The 13,644-nt window shown below is 49.4% G+C and overlaps 4 protein-coding genes across 4 annotated transcripts; 2 read left to right on the plus strand and 2 right to left on the minus strand.

Moving 5' to 3' along the window:
- Nucleotides 1–563: 563 nt before the first annotated feature.
- On the minus strand, nt 564–4,118 carry BJ212DRAFT_1443633 (ARM repeat-containing protein; the record flags this gene model as incomplete). The annotated part of the gene is made up of 11 exons (XM_041337860.1): nt 564–1,121; nt 1,172–1,282; nt 1,333–1,452; nt 1,506–1,676; nt 1,734–1,847; nt 1,922–2,259; nt 2,313–3,102; nt 3,152–3,210; nt 3,256–3,868; nt 3,931–3,969; nt 4,023–4,118. The coding sequence occupies 11 exons, from the start codon at nt 4,116–4,118 to the stop codon at nt 564–566; spliced, it is 3,009 nt and encodes a 1,002-aa protein (XP_041198772.1).
- A 990-nt stretch (nt 4,119–5,108) lies between these two features.
- Nucleotides 5,109–8,634, minus strand: BJ212DRAFT_1474913 (uncharacterized protein; the record flags this gene model as incomplete). The annotated part of the gene is made up of 10 exons (XM_041339167.1): nt 5,109–5,676; nt 5,728–5,831; nt 5,887–5,965; nt 6,014–6,364; nt 6,416–6,545; nt 6,596–6,677; nt 6,735–6,837; nt 6,889–7,187; nt 7,237–8,517; nt 8,569–8,634. The coding sequence occupies 10 exons, from the start codon at nt 8,632–8,634 to the stop codon at nt 5,109–5,111; spliced, it is 3,063 nt and encodes a 1,020-aa protein (XP_041198773.1).
- Nucleotides 8,635–8,903: 269 nt separating this feature from the next.
- On the plus strand, nt 8,904–10,385 carry BJ212DRAFT_1259805 (uncharacterized protein; the record flags this gene model as incomplete). The annotated part of the gene is made up of 4 exons (XM_041330056.1): nt 8,904–8,981; nt 9,036–9,091; nt 9,142–9,247; nt 9,300–10,385. 4 exons carry the CDS (start codon nt 8,904–8,906, stop codon nt 10,383–10,385), a joined length of 1,326 nt encoding a protein of 441 aa, XP_041198774.1.
- Nucleotides 10,386–11,174: 789 nt separating this feature from the next.
- On the plus strand, nt 11,175–13,486 carry BJ212DRAFT_1474915 (chondroitin AC/alginate lyase; the record flags this gene model as incomplete). Its single annotated transcript, XM_041339168.1, has 11 exons — nt 11,175–11,407; nt 11,461–11,569; nt 11,859–12,137; nt 12,193–12,260; nt 12,315–12,447; nt 12,510–12,515; nt 12,563–12,606; nt 12,650–12,815; nt 12,867–12,880; nt 12,941–13,128; nt 13,209–13,486. 11 exons carry the CDS (start codon nt 11,175–11,177, stop codon nt 13,484–13,486), a joined length of 1,518 nt encoding a protein of 505 aa, XP_041198775.1.
- Nucleotides 13,487–13,644: the final 158 nt, after the last annotated feature.

Consider the following 13,644-nt stretch of genomic DNA (forward strand, 5'->3'; position numbering starts at 1 on the left):
CGACTTCGGTGCTTGTTATAGCACACAAATGGGTCATCTTGCTGGTTTGAACAAGCACCACTGCATTGAGTGGTTCAGTGCTTAACGTGAGGGTATCATAAGAATGATAATACGTGAATAAGTATACCCTTGACTCGGACCGGCAGATTGAGCATAAGACCCAGGAAACAACGACGTCATAGATTGGACAATAAGTACAAAGGTAGTGCTGCGACGGTTTAACCATTAAACAGACATTGCTTTAGATGACGGGGAAGATTAAGGCTATACAAATGGGGTGTGGCAGATAAGAAAGATGTATCGGAAAGCAACTAATAGCAATGAGGGGGTTGGAATATGCCGATGCGAAAGTACAAATGCGCAGTGGTATGATAGAAGTCGGCCCTTGCTCATGCTTGAAAAATCTCCTGGAAGATAGTGAGATCGAGCCGACATGCTTGTGAGGTATCGAGCGTCGAACGCAAGGACATAGAATATACATTGAAACCATTAAAGAGTGACTGCGCAGGTGCGCAAAGAACGAAAGAGCAGAAACGTCCAAAGTGGCATGTAATATGCCTGCTCTACATGCCATAGCCGTAGCTCTGATAAGGATCATTCAATGACCCGGCAACACCGACCGTGCCAAAAGGGCTCACGTTAGCATATCCAGCAACGCCTGTGTAGCCAGAGGCGTGGGTATGAGGGGGCGTCAGACTCGCACTATGAGGAGAGGTGCCTTGTAAGACATATCCATCGATTGAACGCGCCTGAAGGCCGTGCATTTGGGGGCCGAGGTGAGAGTGGGCATAGGAGCCCTGGCCTTGCATACCATACAAGCCTCCCTGGGCGTAGACATCAGCCACACTAGTAGGGTGCATTCCTTGAGGGATGTGCCGGGCTCCTGCGGAGTGGTGACCGTGACCAAGATGACCGGGATTGCCACCATGATGACCTTGGTTGCCCATGGGCATCATGCCTTGAGGAGCATGGTAGCCGAAGTTCTCAGCGTTGGCCTGTTCCCGCTGCAACTTGTTTTGGATCCGTTTGCCGTAAGGAGTGTTGCGAATCAAAGGAAGGACTGGGCGAATGCCTTCAACGAGAAGCATACGCTGCGCAGGCTCGGCATAGTCTAGCGCGGTCTACAAGAATGTCCAGCCCAAATCACAAATGGGCGAAAGAAAAATAGTACCTGCACACAATAGTTGCCATACGAGTCGCGAAGAAGTTTCTCCAAGCGGGAGCGGTTGAGTAGCTCTTCAATCAAAATTTTCCTGGTACTATGTTCGGCCACACGGATGCACTAGTCCCAGTAGGCATGAGAACGATCATCGAGATGAAAAAGACACTCACTTTCTCAATGACATTGGAGCTAAACTTCTGAACAGAAAGCGCACAAACATTGCCCGTGAATTGCCGAATAACGGCATCGCTAAAACGATTGTCGTTAAGATCCAAGATATATTGGACAACCTGGTAACGCTAACTGTCAGGTATTGTAACAGATGAGCAACGGGGGTACTAACATAGTTGCCATAAGGGTCTTGAACGAGCGTCAACGCGTTATAAGTGATTTCATTCACAAGTTGGACACGCTGATGGTCCGAAGCATGATCGATGCAGCGCTGCAGCACGCAGCATCCGTGGCGGTGGGTAGCGACCTCAACGCAGTTGGCAGCCACTGCGTTGTATATGAACTGCCGCACCAACGTCAGTTTACCAACACCACGGTACAACACCGCCACACTCCTCACCTGGTTATCTTCCGGTGCAAGCTTGTTGAGACATTTTTGAATTACGTGGTTTCCGTTGAGATCCTTGATGAGCACTACAACATGAAGGCTGAGTGCAAGAATAATAGAATGAATCTGAGTGTTGTATCTATGATCAGTCTGCGCTCTACTGTAAGTCTGGAAGATAAAAATCCGCTAAAGCGACTTGCCTGGCGTCTAGTGGACAAGAAATCAATCATTTTCTGTACTGCACGCGTACCGTGCATGTTCAACGAAATGTTAACGAGATCCTGAGCGACGGACTCGCAAATGACGTTTCGTTGATCATCTGTGGAAAACTCGAGGAGCTTTTGGCACAGGTAGTTGCCAAAGGGGTCGGTCATGAGGTCCGCAAAATGACCGAATGTTTCGCGGAAGATCATGTCCCGGTGTTCAGGAACACCTTCCTCCAGCTTCTTTTGCAGGTAACGGCAGCCATGCTGGTCTTTGCAAAGTGTGGGTATTTCGCCCTGAAGGTCTTCAAGGCGTGTGCCAGCGAAACGGTTCACTACATAAAAGGTAAGTGAAAAATAACTAGCTTGAGAAGACAAATGGCCTTACTATCCATGTCACCCCTCTTGTGCTTTGGACCGTGTAAACCGTTCATCTTTCCATCAGCGCCATTACCACGACTAATGTGTAGTCCATATCGGGTCCCATTGTGGTGGTAAAGGGCGGTCGAGCCACTCGCACCGTTGACGCTGTTACCAGACCGGGTACTCGAGTCGAGATCATACGAATTAAACCGACTGCTGTCCATTTGACCGTTCAACCCATAAACATCCTCGACGCCGTATTGTTCGAAACCCATTGAAACATTGTCGTACTGGCCGGATGACATGCGAGAGAGAGATGGTTGAATGTCACTCTTGCCAGAGTCCTCAATTATCGGGTAACTACCTTGCGAAGAAAGCCGTCCGCTCAAAGCCTGAGAATCAGGAGTATGAGGAGTACCAGGAGTCTGCAGAAGATGCCCGTTGCCACCGTTCGCCATAGATAGAGGCGTAGCTGGTACTGAGCGCGTCGTGCTCATGGCAGGGGAACCCCGCCTAGATCCAGGTGCTTGCCCAGTTGAACCAAGAGACGCTTGTGCGTGTTGGCCTGCATGTGGGGTCGCAGCGCCACCACCAAGGCTGGTGACAGCAGACAAATCGATAGGCGAGGACGTCAGCGTCAAAGTTGGGTTGGTGACAGTGCGGCGATCGTTACGGGAGCTTAGGCCGTCAGGTACACGTGGGTTGTTAGAGAATTGTGGCCACTCAGAGTGCTTGTCACCTCTTGTAGAGAATGAATTCCGTGGGGATGTCTGGGAGCGATGTGCGAGATCCAGAGCAGCAGACGAGGTGGTAATCTTGAGTTGCGATGTCAGTTTAGAGTGACGCAAAATGCAAGTAAAGTACCCTGTTGGCATAGGATGCAAATTTGTCCTCGTCGGAGGTTGGGAGATGCCTCATTGCGTCTAGCAAAGATGAGAAAGGTAAACCAGGGCATAGATATCACTTACTGTGCATTTCCTGATCCAATTGCTCGTCAAGCATCATTCCCACATTATACTGCTGGCCGCGAGGGCGCTCCTCATCACTGTATCTCCCGCGAGTCAAAAGCGAATGAGCCACGGCGCCAGGGCTAGGCGTCGCTCGAGATGGACGCTCTCCAATTAAGGAGAGACCTTGCAAATGACTAGCAAGCTCCTCGTCGTGACTGCTAGCTGAAGTACGACGGCTGGCTGGCATGCTTTTAGCTCCAGCAGGTCGTCCATAGTGACCATTCATTCCATGACTAGACCCAAGTTCTGGAGACCGATGAACGGAAGGCGCATAAGTGACCGACTTTCTTTTGTCTGCAACCGCAGAACCAACAGCCTTGGAAAGCGTCTCCGCATCCACAGAAGAGTGAGAGAGAGCTGCCCTAACAAGATTGTCGCCATTCAAAACCGCGTTCACTCTTGGAGGGGTAGTGGGTGCAGAGACCGCGAGGTGGGCTGAGGTAGTCGGATCATAAGGAATGCTAAGCAGCTCCTGCGCCTGCTGTTGTTCAAGTGCGCGCATTTGATCCTCGAACATTTTCCGCTGCAATAACCTTTGGCGCTCGTGCTCCAAGCGCTTCAGCTCGACGCGCTTCGGAATGTAAAATTAATTAAAAGGAAAAAGCAAGGGTGACGATTGTGAATGAGACTCACAGCCGACATATCAGGCATGTTAGTACCCAGTCTCGCAGCCTAGAGGGCACAATAAAAAAACGGGACAGCAGAAGGAAGAATGAATGACCAACCGAGTCTGCGAGATCGAGGAAAGCAGGAGGGCTCTGCTTTCTCCCGTCTGAGGAACGATTATCGGTGGAAGTATTAGTATTTTCAGCGGTAATCATTGCGAATAACAAAAAAGGTCGACAGCTTTTCTTCCAAAGGTGTAAATGACAGAAAACAGATCGAGGAAAGCGACGAGGGATTAGAAAAATAAGCCTAGTTGCACACAGGGATCCTGCATGAAGAAAATATAGGTCAGACAAAGCTAATCAAAGTAAAGCGCGTCGTAAATACCGACCTGCAAGCCAATTTTGAGCCTGTCTATTAGGATTGATGGTACAAAGCTACTTAGTGGGCTGAATGATTCAGAGGTTAGAGAGCAAGTGAAACGTCGTGTAGAATGAAGACAAGCACCTTTTTTTCAATTCTCCAGTTTTTTTGACGACTGAAACTTGAAAGGGAGAACGGTGAAGTTTGAATTTGAGTAGTTATGAGCAGCGTATTTAAGGCACTTCGCTAGCCGGCGTGGGTGAACTGGCAGAGCAAAAATGAAGGACCCCGTTTTTCAAAGTCCGATGCGAACGGCAGCGAATTCAATCTTCACGGCACTAACACCCAATCTTGCGTAATCGCCGATCCTTGAAAAGTTATTCAAGAGTTCTTTCAAGCAAGTCTTCTTCGAGTCCCACTGTGTATTTCTTCATAGTACAATCATAAAACGCATACTAGACCTGCTTTGTTTTTTATTTTTTATTTTACTTGCACTATGCAAACGTTTCTCCGGTCTCGGTCCTAGAAGCTCGACTTCCATTACCTAGACCCTTTACGATGATCGAAATATGTAACTTGTCCCGACCGCGACTAGGCTAATAAGAATCCCTTTGCCGTTGTATAGATCAGTAGAAGGGCCCATAACCTTGCTTGCCGCCCGCGGTCGCTTTGCGGAGCTCGGACCAGCGTCCGACCGCCGTCAAACTTTGAAAACAGCACGCTTGGCAAAACGAAATCTGTCCATTAAAGTCCTGTAAAAGCTCGCCTTCATTAAGATACGTCGCAATTCATATAACGCATTGCAGCATCTCCACTTCCCTGATATCGCCATTAAGGTCCTATCATGAAGCATGCGAAACAACATTGCAAGGCGCAGCGGTAGAAGCATCATCCACAGTTTTCTCCATCGGCTCCTTTGCCCCTTCACTAACATTCACTTCCCCTGGCTCAACACTCTTACCCTCCTCACATTCTACCACAACACCCCGAATGGTTCGCCGATCCTCATCCTCCCCCATCCTCAAATTCGGAGCCGGCAACCCTGATGTGGCACCCTGGACCCCATCTTGCGCCTCCCAAGCGGTCTCAGGATCCAATCTCACCGACGCCCGACCGATGACAGAAGCGTTCCGCGGACGTAAAAATCCAGGCAGGGGCGGGAAGCCAATTGATAGTTTCGAATACCGAGAGAAGGTACTACCTTCGGTAAATGGTACCGCTGCCGTAGGCGTAGTCGAGCCGCTATCGGGTGAAGTAGCACTCTCGGCCTCTACATCCCCAGGTAACTCGCGCAGACTATGGTCAGCTTTTGGACTGTCTGGCGTGAGCACCAGGGCAGGAGGCAGCGAGTATGCTCGTAGGGGTGTTACAAGGCCAGAAGAAGCTGGTGAATCAAAAACTCGAGAGTTGCTTTAATAAACAGATCAGGTAGTGAGAACAGGTTGCAAAGCCTTGACTCACTGGATGCTTGCGCATTCACCATCAGTAAGTGTTAGGAGCAAGTTTTTCAAATTAGGTAGCGTGTGTCGCATATCTAGCGCTCGTAAATCGCGATCTGCCATGAGCTGCCACCGTCAGTAGGGTCAGATACCGACGGACATGGCCCACAATCGAGCTTACCATTTCAATATCCTTGTTTAGCAGAAACACGCCATACTCAAATCGATATGTGTCAACGCCCTTCGAGAATAGAGGAAACCTAATTCATCTGGTCAGCTGATAGAAATGCACGAGGCATTAAGTTTACATTCTTGGACCAACCATGGCCGATATGTTATCTCTGATCAGACTCCGACTCCCTATGCAGGTGATAGGATATGTGAGACCCTTGCCCATATAGATGGCAAGGAGCTGCACTAGTTGTGCAGCAAAACCTAGCGCAGTGGCTACTGCATCCTCAGTCACTTCCTTGTGCGAGGCCAGTGACAATGGTGGTGCAGGCTCTGTAGTGTTGAACGGAATAGGTAACGGAACAGTGAGAATCGTGAATAGCAGCTCCGAAGAAGAAAGTAGTTCAATAGGATATACCCATGACAGCGTCGAGATCAAGGACGTTCGTATAACTGGAAGACGCGCTCGAAGGGTGTCAAGACACCGCCTATACATTACCAATCAGCTTCTGCTAACGTTAGCACGGAGGAGGACAAACTTCTGCTCAGTAACTTCCACAGCAGTCTGCCGGAGGTTGGCCTGGTCTTCAGCGTACATCGACCTAGCAGTTGCAAGTATGTCTCTCCGTTGTTTTAGCATCTTTCGGCGAGAAGTAATATCTCCGCGTACTATAAGGTAATAAGCACGGGATACATATCGGCAAGCGTAAGGGTCTCACACAGACATGTCCGTTCCAAGATCCCCTTCGCTTCAGATTGTCGATCTTCGATACGCGCTTCACGTTCCGAAGCCTCCCGATTCTATCGAATCTCATTTAGAACCGTTCGCGGGAAACAATTCGACCACAATACACGTACCAATATCGCAACGACATCATTGTCCAATGTGGTATCTATTTGCCGGATCACATCCGCAAGCGACTCCTCGTGGTCGACGATACATGACCTGAGCGTAACGAACCTGAATGGCTGTTACAAGGAGCATAACATTTCAATCATAAGCTATACTGACTGAAGTAAATCTTGCAAACTCGCGGTTCTGGCATCTGCCCTGCGTGATCTGCGTGATTTGTTAGGCCGTTCAGAAGGCGTCCGGGCGAGATGAAAATGTGCTGGTATAGCCTGGTCGGCAAGGTGTCCGAACTTCCGAGTTCCTATCTCCGGTTCAGAGTTGTACGCAGTCGGAGAAGGAGAGCGTGAGTGTGAATGGAGTCTCGAAACTGAACGAGTTGGCAAGTAGAATGTTTCTGCGCAAGTGGAAAATGATATGAAAAGGGTATTGGACGGGAGGCGTGACGGATGAGCCTCGAGCTAATGGAGTAATTAGTATCAATGAGCGGACGGGTTCGATTGCACATACCTCAGGTTTCAATGGGGCGAGGTCTGCAAGGTTGACATTCCATTGCTCGAGGACGGTCCACTCGGGTTCTTCTCTAGTAGGATCAGTCACCAACATCTCCTTCTGTTTTCCTTTGCCCTCGAGTGGAGCTCCACTGGTAGGATGCCGACAAGTCTTTGCCCATAGCTCAATCTTCACCGTATCGGCACCTAAATCTGTCCACGGTGCAAACTCGAATCCTGACCGTGCATCAATCACGAAAGAAGGGTTCGTCGAGGGCTTGTGGATAGGTGATATGTAGTTTGGCACGGTGCGAAGCAGAGGTGGTTCTGGAGACGCTGGAGAAGCTGGAGGCGATGGCAGCTGGCTAGCTGTGAGGATACGTGGGACAGAAGCCGAGGACTTATGTGTTTTCGGGACCATTCGTGGTGTAAGAGACGTTCCTGTTGTTCTGACTGGCGGTGTACTTTTTCTGAGAGAGGTGGAAGAGCGGATCGAGGAGGAAGGTTCCGGTCGGGACAAGGATGCGGCCTTGGAGGCCTCCGCACTGTTCGGACGTGGTGTTTTGAAAGCTTTGCGCACATTTGACACCGAATTAAGAGGTACAGAGTCATTGGGAGTGGAAGAGCGTGCGCGTGGAGCACTTTCAGCGCGAGTTCGTTGTATGGTGGGCGATGAAGACGGGAACGGAAAAGTATCCGGAGTGTCTGGAACAGTGACTGAAATAAAGGTCTCCACGAGACGGGATTGGACAACTTTCTCCAAGGTCCTCTGCGAATAATCGAAGAATAATGATGAAGATAAAACGGTAGTCAAGGTCGAAGGCGCCTGCGTATTCGAGGTCGAGGAGGGGGCATTAATATTGGTCGTAGATGCACTGAGGGACGAGACCATGGAGCTAGTGCGCCCCCGATTACTGAGTTTTATCGTAGGTGTGGTAGCACTGGTTGAAATGGTGCGGGAGGTGGCGTTGCTCCTTTGCATGGGCTCTGCGCTCCCTCCTGAGAAACTTACTTTAGAGTGGGTTCTCCGGCAACCTCTCCCATCGCCATTGTCCAATATTGGTGCATGGTCATCTATGCGGGCACTACGAAGAGTATTGACAGAGGTTGTGGAGATCCGCCGTGAGCGTTTTCGTGAAAGCGTTATATCAAGATCGTCAGAGAGGTTTCCCAGAGGCGTAAATTGGGAGTGTTCAGCTGGGCGGGTGAGAGCAGAAGCAAATGCATCTCGGACAGGAAAAGGCGTTAAATTGCGAACTTGGATGGAACTTATATGACGCAAGCGTCTTTGGAAACATTCCTGGTTGTGCGATGTTTAGGGAATGAGGGCACCTTGTATCTATGAACGTACCTCGTGTTCAACGTTGACGCTAACTGAGCTTGTCGTTGGCGCTATATCATGGACGCTGTGTGACATGTCCTGTAAGTATATAGGGTCAATGAGAGCACTTCCGTCTATGTGACGAGTTGGAGTATTTGCCACTAGGCTGCTGCTGCTTGTTCAGACTTTCCAATTTGGGTGTGACATATAACTTTGACCCGTTTCACTGCCTTCAGAATCAGAAATAGCACAGAGCGCTTCTCATGCCGCCAAAACCAAAACCACGTAAAGTTGTAAAGGCGCCAAAAAGCACCTCTTCCCAGATCAAGTCCACAGAGTCAAAAGACGCTCCATCAGACTCTGCCATGCCTCCTCCACCTGTACCACCCAAAGTCATGGCCATCCTTGAGCCTGAAATGAATGCGCTCATGGATTGTTTAAAGGTAGGTTGTAAACCTTTCAAATTGTGACTAACATTGTCTAAGTCTTTTTGATAGAACGCGGTGGTAAGAACTGGTCAAATTTATTCCTTTCATGCCGATTCCCGAAGACTGTGCGTGGCTTAATAGTTGTCAACTATCACGGCGTACTAACTATCCGCAGTGGTATTAACAAATATGCTCCATATCCACCACGTTCTTTGACAGATTCACTCGGACATGAGGTCGAAAAATTCGATCAACTTTATGATGCGATGGAATCGCGTTTGGTGAGTTACCATCTTCTTCGAATCGAGGTGCGTCTTCCAACAATGTCCAAAGCTTCGAGCGATCGCTGTGCTAGAACGAGACCTAGCCCGTGAGCAACATCGCGCTCGCGAAGCCGAGAATGCCGCGATCGCTACCCGCACTCGTTCCAAATCCACATCAGAGTCTCCAACCACACGAAAAGTTCCTTTACCCCCACTGGAGGTCAACACAGATGTCGTCATGGGTCCACCAGCTCTTCCGGTTCAAGCATCTCCTCCTCAAGGTCTTGCGAATCCTACTCGCCGCGGATCAACCATATCTCTATCATCCCTGCACCGCCCCCCATTCCCTCTCAAACTAGACCTCTCCTCATCTTCCCTCCGAATGTCCGCAGAAGAAGCCGCTTTATTTTCCCAGAGTTTACCCTCTCCAGTATCTCTTGCGCCCAAATCGGCTCGTCCTTCAGCTCAAGCGGAGTTAGACCTCATAGCTGCATTTACGTCTGCAACTGCCGGTTCTTCACAACACGTTGACATTGACTTAACTATCGAGGATGGATCCCCTCTACCTCCCATCGATGCATCCCTAGGAAATTCAGCAGACAAGCCAATTGAGCTCGATCTTGACTCCATCGACATGGAAATGTCAACCATGACAGATCTTTTTGGAGATGGAACCGAAACAGGGTCGGGAGAGAACAGTGGGGTAGAAGGCATATTTTCCCCCGTCGTTCCTGATTCCGGGGCTTCAGACCCCGCAAAGGAGTCCCAAGAAGGTGGTCTTGACATGGAGATGCTCGGCGCACTATCAGCAGCGGATCATAGCAACCACGGCAATGATGTGTTCGGACCATCAGATTCTGATGGACTGCAATCTGTACAGCATTCCACGCTTGGCGTCCAGAGTGCGCATCCTGGAAATGTTGCACCTTCCCCCAGTGCGATTCTCGCAAGTTTCGCTACTTCTCAATCAGATGGGGCCAGTCACCAGCTTCCAAGTGGAGACAGTAATTTCGATTTGTCCACTCTTGATCTTGCCAACTTCGATCCTACCTTCTTCCACCGGCCCCCAGATATGAACTTGATGGATATGGAGGCGTTGCTGGATTCCATGGGTCAGGGCGGGGGCAATTCTGATGGGTCAAAACCACCACCATGAACTCATCACGAGTGGCTCTTCACTTGCTATTAGCAGCTTGCTCAAACCTTCCAAGTTAATGATGACATAAGACGCGATTCTACAGCAAGCTATCGGAATGGTCCAAGACAAGCCTTTGTTCACATCGCCAGCTACCACTTATCCTAATGTGTGACCTTCTTACCAGTTAGCCACACCTGTCTGCATCTTCCTATCAGTCTGAGACATGTGACGAGCTCAGCCCTTCCCAAATGCAACTAAAGGGCTTCACAGGCTGAACCCCGCTTCACGGCGATCTACATGCTGACTTCTGAGCCTTCGTGATTGCGGCCATGAATCTGTACGTTGACACTGAGTACTTGCTGAGCCCTCTGATTGGTGGAAACTGGTACGGCATACACCAATATTCCAAAAGAGGATCTGTATTTTGGTACGCAGTAGTGGTCATCCACCATCGATTCACACATTTCGTCACCTCGCTCTGGAACTCGTAAGTATAAAATAAAATAATGTTCGGGCCCGATGTTACAGCAGCAGAACCAAAGCGAGTCTCCGCAGGCGGTCTTTCGTTCGTTTGTACTTCTCTGTTGTGTGTAGCGAACATTAGGGAAGGCTTTTATGGCCTTCAAGTTCCTGGGTCCTCTCATCGACACGTAGCTTGTCATCTAGGAAAGCCGAGGCAATTCGTTCAACTCCCAAAGGTAGCAAGGTCAGTGACCTAGTGTCGCACCTTCTTTCGGTGGTGTTTAACGGTGCAAACGAAGACATGCATTCAAGTCTTCTGCTTCGCAAGCATCCAGTAGCAGCGGAATGTCGACATTGGGATCCAAGACGGTTGCAACGCCTTCGGCGTTTCTCATTTCTTTCCCAGGTGTCCAATTTATGAGTTCTATCACGTCCGCCACAAGTGCACCTGCCAGCAATCCAACCCAAGCACTAAATTCAGGCACCTTGCAAGACATCGCTACCATTCACTCTCGAAGATTGGACACAATAGTAGACAGCATCACAGGCACAGGCAACCTAAGTAATATACCAACTTGGTTCGTTGCTCTCGCCAAGCTGCCCAACTACGCTGAAGTCGACCCTATTTCAGGATCACAGATCTTCAGGAAGATGGTAAATGGCTGGACTCTGACATGGATTATACAACTGGCTGTGATGGTTGGAGTGCTGGCCAGCTGCAGCTCATTAAGTTCCCATCAGTCAGTTGCCTGACACCCAACTCGATGTGATCCACACTCGATGTACACATGCTTCTCCACAGGTACGATGGCTGTTGCTTGGCATGGGGGACTCCAAGGCTACGATTAATACGTCGACAGTTCGACGCTATTCACTGCCATAGGCAATGCCATGGACACTGGTTCAATAACGACTTTACGAACGTCAGCTGTCCATGCTGCACACCTGGTTACTGGAACACGAACTGGTATTCTAACGCGCGTCTAAATATTGATACCGGCTTCCCGAGGCCTGACGATATTGCCACAGGTCATCCTCATTCCCGGTCTCGTTGCAGAGTCATGTCTTCTCCTCAACGACACCCTGACATATACACAATTAGGCAACTGCAGCAATATCTCCCTACGCGCGTATGGTGCGTTCGATCACAGATACAGCTTTGAGGCTGGAGCAAACATCCTGGACATGGCCAAGACCAGTCTGGATCAAAGTCTCCTCGTGTCCAATGTTTCTTTGCTCTCGGACGCGTACAGAAGAGTCCATGATACTATCGTCGTACAGGAAAATATCAGCACAATGGCTGATGGGGTAAGTATTCCAGAAGTCCTGGTGTACTCGATTTCTGAACAAGTATCCTTGATAGATCCAGCCGGACGGCTCCTTCAGTCAGTATCGCGGGTTGCTTTACAATGGAAACTACGGTAATGACTTGTACGCACGCATTTTCGTTTTGTCTTGTGTGCATGTTTTGAATCTACTGGATAGCTCTAACGACATTCTCATTTTCGAGACCGCAGTAGCCGGGACTTCATTCGCGGCTGGCGGTAAGGCAAGGGCCGCCCTCGAGACATTGACTGATGGAAATCGATGGATGATAACTTTCGATGTCGAAACACAGGTTCGTGCATGTATTTTCTGCCCCAGCAAAAGCTAAATAGTCATTTTAAGGTGTTGCACTAGGATTTTGTAAGTTTCAGCCACAATTACTGACCATCTTTCATGGATGCATGCAGAGCCCAGTGGGTCGCTTCATAAGTTCACCAGTGGCTGACGGCCAGTAGGTAGTCAGTTTTTGATGCAGTCCAACCGCATTGACATAGAGCAAGTTCTGGTATCCTGGTAAACTTCTCAAGGGTGGAAGAACTTGGCGAGCAATGGAATTCGGACGTTCTCGTCAACTTTGCGACAAGTTTTTCGTCGAATACAACCAATGCAAACGCGGGAGGATTACTCGGAAACTGTATGTTCTATAACAATGATTACATGGTAGGCCAACCAGTACCTAAACACCCTAAATTCAAGTTCAAAAACTCCTAGGTTACTCGGGACAAGTCGGCGTCGCAGCGATGCGCTATACTAACCCCATGACCGGGTCATTATCGTGGCAAAAGACATGGTTTCTTCCTCGAGGACGGCGTTCAATATGTGATGGTTGCCAACATCTCCTCTAAGACGGATGCCCCTGTCTTTTCTGTTCTCGACCAAAGGCGTTTCAGAGGGCCTAACGTACCTGTCAATGGTATGGGGACTGTCGGGGGAACTTTACAGACCCCCACACCCTGTGGCACGGTGACGTCGGGTACGAGTTCCGAGGAGCCAAAGAAATATATGAGCTGTCCCTCGAATGGGGCAACAGGACAGGTGATTGGTCCAACACAGGTATATTTTCTGGTCAAGAAACAATGAACTTGTTCGCTGTTTGGTTGCACCACAAATACCTTAGCGCCCCCATCTCCTATGCTGTATACCCTGCAGTTGACTACGGTACATTCGCTCTTAAACGCGCATCTACTCACTTAACGGAGATCCAGAATGACGCCTCTGTGAACGCTCTTTTGAATGAAGACCACTACACTGTCTTTGGTGTCTTCTGGGACGCAGCGGGCGGTTCGTTCACATTCACCGACGAGGTTTACGGATCCATGAAGATCGAATAAAGTGCCCATGCTACTTTCATCTGCGGCATAGACACGGGCAACGTCACTGATTAATCCGTCACGAACGTCACCACACTTGACCCTCAAATTTCCGTGGAAGACGGACTGAGACCCTGTGAATGGGAAGGGGATATTAACAGTGTTACCGCGCATTTTGA

Source organism: Suillus subaureus (genome assembly GCF_016647635.1).
Source record: "Suillus subaureus strain MN1 chromosome Unknown BJ212scaffold_2, whole genome shotgun sequence".
NCBI lineage: Eukaryota > Fungi > Basidiomycota > Agaricomycetes > Boletales > Suillaceae > Suillus > Suillus subaureus.